The 6,042-nt window shown below is 35.2% G+C and overlaps 1 protein-coding gene across 4 annotated transcripts; it reads left to right on the top strand.

Annotated features, from left to right (window-relative positions):
- Positions 2,128–5,518, top strand: LOC107630655 (tRNA pseudouridine synthase A). Of its 4 annotated transcripts, none has more exons than XM_021119048.1 (9): positions 2,130–2,275; positions 2,402–2,654; positions 2,897–3,078; positions 3,289–3,434; positions 3,666–3,757; positions 3,923–4,209; positions 4,599–4,659; positions 4,892–4,954; positions 5,027–5,518. In XM_021119048.1, the coding sequence occupies exons 2-9, from the start codon at positions 2,445–2,447 to the stop codon at positions 5,216–5,218; spliced, it is 1,233 nt and encodes a 410-aa protein (XP_020974707.1). In that variant the 5' UTR covers positions 2,130–2,275; positions 2,402–2,444; the 3' UTR covers positions 5,219–5,518. The 4 variants fall into 4 exon arrangements, with proteins under 4 accessions (XP_020974708.1, XP_016189344.1, XP_020974707.1 ...); XM_021119047.1 differs by having other exon boundaries at positions 2,144–2,239; positions 2,291–2,654; XM_016333858.2 differs by having other exon boundaries at positions 2,129–2,654.

A 6,042-nucleotide genomic window follows, 5' to 3' on the forward strand; every position in this document is an offset into this window, starting at 1 on the left:
AATTAATTTAGATTTATAATTTTATCCTATTAGTAATGGAGAAATATTTCAAAAGAACCTCATCATTGAAGATTGGATCCCAAAACAATTCATCGACTTCGTAACCATATGGGAGATGAATTTTTAAATTATAAAAAGAAAGACATTTGATTGTATTGACAATGAAAAGATTATTTAATTTTTTTAAAATATAAAACCTAAAAAATTGAAATTTTAAATTATATATTATTATTTAAATTATTATTTTAGTATTTTAATTTATTGATTAGATAATTTAAAGACTAATTATATTTTATAATAACAAAGTATAATTATAAAAATTATTATCATATTATGTATATTTTGCCCCCACTCACAAAATTTTCTGGATCTGTCACTGAAGCCAGGAATATGTCTCATCACATCAAATCCCAATTCGTCCATAAGATTTTTCTTTTCATCACTTATTTTGCTGAATATATCTGATATCAATCTTGTGAAGCACCGTAAATAATGAATTTTCTGTAAATAAATGAAAATTATGTTATTTATACAACAAAAATAGAGTTGTTTTAATACAAATATGCTTGCATAATATGTTGGTGTCTTCTTTTTTTGGGATGTTCTTCTCAACAACTTTTTTATTGTTATTTTTGCTGTAAGAAATAAAAAATTAGGTTAATAGATTACAACACTATATTTAACTCATAAAAATCACTTACCATACACAAAATAAAACCAAAAGCACTACAACAATATTCTATGGCCTAATTACATTAAATCTAGGACAAAAACACTAATTGCACCTCAATTCAGTCAAAATGCATCGAAAGTACTTATAGATTACTTGCCACAAACTCAGTTCAAAGCATGCAAATTACTCAAACATGCACAAAATAACAACAGAATCACTATAGCAATAATCTATGGCCTAATTACACCAAATCCAGGACAAAAACACTAATTGCATCTCAATTCAGTCCAAATGTACTGAAAGTACTTATTGATTACTTGCCACAAACTCGGTTCAAAGCATGCAAATCACTCAAACATACACAAAAATACATGAAAATCACTCAAACATGCACAAAATGACAACAGAATCACTATAACAACATTCTATGGCCTAATTACGCCAAATTCAGGATAAAAACACCAATTGTATCTCAATTCATTCAAAATGCACCAAAAGTACTTACTAATTACTTGTCATAAACTCAGTTTAAAGCATGTAAATCACTCAAACATGAACAAAAAACACATGCAAATCAATTTTGGATCAGAAAATGTTATTAATATAGGTTAAATGATACCAGAAGCACTAAGATAACATTCTTACACCGATCTGACACATTTATCACAAATGAATAGTATAAAGAAAACATTCATATCTACGTTATCGCGAGAACACAAACTGAATCTACTAAATACACAAAAATATGACTATTTAGTATTTTGCGATCGAAAACATGAAAGAGAAAAATGAAAAAATATGGACGATTTACCTTCAATAATCTTTCTTCTTCTCTTTCGGTGCATGTTGTTGAAGATTTCGAACGTAACTTCGAGATTTTCTTAAGTTTTTGCGAAGATTTTCATAAATTTTTGAGAAATTTTAAGCGTCGTTTGAAGTTTTTTGTTGCAGTTTTGAGGAAGAGCAGAACCGTTTTTCATATTAATGTGCGCGGCTTCGAAATGTCGTTTGCGTTAGTGAACAGTGGCACCAGCGCGTGTTTTACACGCTTTCTGTTTTAAAGTTAGTTTTTGTTAGGTTTGGATTAACTTGATTGGACTTGGACACAAAAAAAATTTGTATGTATAGCACAAATGTTCAAAAATATAATTATTATTGTATCATTTGTATGTGATTATTAATTATTTTTAATTTTTTGTTATCAAGCAAACTAACTAAAAAAATATTTTTGGTTTAATTTATTAATAGATAGATACGAATTTAATTTTGCACCTATAAAAAAAATAATTTTTAAACGATAAAAATACTTAATTATTAATTTTATTTATAGATGTATTTACCAATATTTCGAACTTTTAGAAATAAAAATAAAAAATAATCAATTCTTTTTTTAGTTGATTCTTTTTAGAATTTAAAATAAATTTGAAAAGGAAAAGCTATACAAAGGGAGTGATCCGAAAATGAAATGTCTGGAACGAAGTGCTGTTCTGTTTGGAAAGGGCTGAGTAGCGATGCGATTTACTGATTTGAGAGCTTAGAGCAGAAACGGGAAAATACGGCGCTACTTCCCAGATCACTGAAGCATGTTAGTAACTTAGTACTGTAAGTCTGTAACTGTCCCTGGATGAGTGCTATTGTCAAATACACATCTATTTTCATTCCTTTTCACACATCTCCGGGAGCCCCTTTCCGACGGCGATTTATAACCACCACCATAACCGTCCACAGAACCCTGCTGCATCGACATCGACATCGACGCCCCAAGCACCAGATGGATATGGATATGAATAAGGATAAGCACAGCGAAGTAGAGATTGAAAGTCACGTGCACTACAACCATACCCTTCCCTCAAAATACGTCAGATGGACCGCTAGGGAGAGCTTCCAATTCATGTATGCAAGGCCCTGGCACCCAGTCAACGATTTTTATCTCAATATTGTTCGTGGCACCCACTCTTTTTCAATTCTTTTTGGCCCTCAGGTGCTTCATCTTAGATTCTCATTTTAATCCTTCCGCTTTGGATGTAATGCATTGCAAAGTTTAGTTGCTGCTGTTTAGTGATAAAACTTCTTGCATTGTCACCATTGGTGTCCTTTGAGGTTTGATACGCTTTGATGCTATGTGCTGCTTCTGCTTGAAGATCATGCATGATTATGTATGCGCGATTGATTATCTTCGAGTATTTGTGTGTTTATTGTTCTTGATTTATGACTTTCTAACAGACAGTTCTTGATCATAATGATACTGGAATTCCAGCACTTTCTGATTGGACTGAGTTGGAAAGTGTTTCATCCGAAGAGCGCCATGGAAGGTGGGCAAGAGTGACTTTCAAAATTGTTCTTTCATACCACGGGGCTTCTTTTGATGGGTGGCAAAAGCAACCAGGATTGAGTACCGTTCAAAGGCAAGAGCATTTCCCCCTTATTACGGACTTAAGAAATGAGCAAATTGGGCTTTATCGTTACAAAATTCACTCTCTTTTGTACATTAGTATGATGTCTATGACAAATCCATGACCTATTACTTGTTAAAAGTATGTTTTACTGAATTATCTTTCCGAATTTGTTTAGTTAACTAATCCACTTCTTGCTCTTGTACTCTTTTCTCAATGCAGTATAGTAGAAGGTTCACTTGGCAAATTTGTTGATGAAAAGAAAACTCAACTGCTCAAGGACAAAGGTTTGCCTGTTGAAGGCTGTGCTGTTGTTGCAGGTCGTACTGACAAAGGGGTGACAGCACTTCAACAAGTCTGTTCTTTCTGTAAGTAATTTCTGATGACTGGAGGGGGTCGAATTTTTAGGTTGTTTTTCCATGGTAGTATATAGTTGGCATGCCTTGAAAGGAATGGAAATGTCTGTAGAAGTTACATAATTAGTTTTTTTTTTGGCATTTCTTCTGGGCTTGTACATGGATGGTTGGGGAACAGGAGGATCCTTTGTAGCATTATTAGGATTTGTCATTTTCAAGCCTGTTTCCCCTCATTACCTGCAGATACTTGGAGGAAGGATGTTAAACCAAGAGAGGTTGAGGATGCAATCAATAGTGCAGCACCCGGAAAACTTAGGGTCGTATCAGTTTCTGAGGTAGTATTCTTTTTAAGCTGCAATTTGTAGCTAATGTTTTGATGGAAATATCAATTACCTTGTCCAAAAGTGAACAAATAAAATGGAAACATGTCTTGCAGGTTGAATTCTCTGCTATTTAAGGAACAATTAATCTCACAACAGAAATATTGTGACTTATTGTAGGTATCCCGTGCCTTTCATCCTAATTTCTCAGCCAAATGGAGACGTTACCTTTATATTTTCCCTCTCACTGATGAAGACTACATGGACCAAAGTGGTGGAAATGAGGACTTATGTGCCAATAACGGATGTAATGGTGTTCATGATTCTGCCAACAAGGATGAGCTAGAAAGTGAACAGAAATCTTATGTGTTCAGTGTAAGAAAGGTAAACCGGCTTTTGCAACAATTAGAAGGAAAATTGTTATCCTACAAGATGTTTGCCCGTGATACAAAAGCTTCAAGAAATGAGTAAGAACCTGCTGCGTAAATTTTAATCTCTTTTAGCAATTTAATTATCTTCTATTGAACTTTATACATGATCGTTTATTCCAAGAGATTTATACGTAGCAAAAAGGAAGGGGGAGAATATGTGATGTTTTTTTTTTTTAAGTTGGGACTATATATGAATCCATTTTAGTATTTTACATTTTGTATGCTTTTCTCAGAGGAAAATATGTGGTTGTCTTCTTTTACAAGACTTCCTCTTTTCTTGTTTTTGGGAACTTAGAATAGTATGTTTGAACAGGGAGCACTCAAGGATTAGCTAGTCCACCTGCATACTTCCTTGGTGCTCAAAAGACATTCATAAGGGTGGCTTTACTTCACTGAATTGACCATAAACTGTCATTCTGTTTCAGAGGTCCACCAACTGAGTGTTTTCTTTACCATGCGAGAGCTACGGAGATAAGACTGGCTACTGTAAGTCAATATCAGTTTTAGAATCTCTGTGAATTTGTGATTCATTTTTCGATCCTTTTTATACTACTTTGGTTGCCCATTTGCTATGACTGTATTTATTTTCTCTGAGGTGTTTTACTTTTTGAAAAGCTTAATGAATATGCATTCCCATTCTTTTGTGTCATTTAAACATTTTGAAGATTCATTGCCCTTCCTACTCTCGCTAGTTTTTAGTTTCACTTTATATTTATAGGACTACAATGAAGAAACACGGGTTATGTGCGTTGAGCTGGTAGCTAATCGCTTTTTACGCAAGGTAACTATTTTTTCTCTTTCTTTGGTTAGAGTAAAAGTCCCAGTGTTAGTTTATATTCGCCATATTTTGTAGATGGTTCGAGTCCTTGTGGCAACCTCAATTAGAGAAGCTGCCGCTGGTGCTGAAGATGATGCCTTGCTGCAGCTCATGGATGCCACGTGCCGGCGTGCCACTGCTCCACCAGCACCCCCTGATGGACTATGTCTAGTTGATGTAGGGTATACAGAATTCGACGGCACAAAATGCTTCATCCCCAAAGAGTAGACCTTTTTCCCCAAGTCGTCGAATCTTTCATTCAATGGAAACAAATTCATTAGCCTTATACCTAAATATATGTCCCCGGTGTACTATTGCCCTTACGCCTTATACCTAAAGGCTAAATTCATTAGCCTTATTCCCGGGCTGAATTTTTATAGTGTGTCTTCAATTATTCTTTTAACATTTTATCATTTTTGTGAGTAAAAGTAAAACGGCTCCAGCAATTATGATGCATTTAACAATGATTCAGTTTGGATCATCAGTGTGACAAGTCCATCCAATTTGAAATATATAATGATTGGAATTTGAATTGAAAATTATACTAATGCCATTGAATTTTATAGACAAATTTGATTAGTATATATTTAAATAGAAAAGTAGCTTATATGTTAACAAAATAAATAAATAAGTAAATAAAAATAATTCATGCAATATTTATAGGTTATGTTGTTTGATATATAAATAGAACTGTTACGGCCTGGCCCAAACTCGCGCGGGTCGACCCGACCCAAGTTTTCGCCGGCCATATAATCCGCCTTCCGCCCGACCCGGACACGCGTCCCGTACGGCTTGCACACAGCCGAAGGACAGCGCTCTTGAGGGGATGGGCCTGGCCATTGAAGGGGCCCACTACTGCCATGTATATAAGGGGGAGACTGGCTCTCCCCCCAAGGTACGTCATATTCACACATCACTCTCTCTCCGCCTGCACATATTCTGACAAGGGCGTCGGAGTGTCTTTGCAGGTGGCACCCCCCTCCATCAGAAGTGCTCGGGACCTCGCTCACCCGGAACCAAGAATCCACGACCAGACGAGCTCCTCCACCATC

This window comes from Arachis ipaensis, chromosome B03 (assembly GCF_000816755.2).
Source record: "Arachis ipaensis cultivar K30076 chromosome B03, Araip1.1, whole genome shotgun sequence".
Taxonomy (NCBI): Eukaryota; Viridiplantae; Streptophyta; class Magnoliopsida; order Fabales; family Fabaceae; genus Arachis; species Arachis ipaensis.

Excerpts from the sequence above, each read along its gene's own strand:
- LOC107630655 (XM_016333858.2), top strand. The coding sequence starts at position 2,298 with ATGAGTGCTATTGTCAAATACACATCTATTTTCATTCCTTTTCACACA. Across the intron at positions 3,079-3,288 it reads GGATTGAGTACCGTTCAAAG|TATAGTAGAAGGTTCACTTG; the intron begins GCAAGAGCATTT and ends TTCTCAATGCAG. Across the intron at positions 3,758-3,922 it reads GGGTCGTATCAGTTTCTGAG|GTATCCCGTGCCTTTCATCC; the intron begins GTAGTATTCTTT and ends GACTTATTGTAG.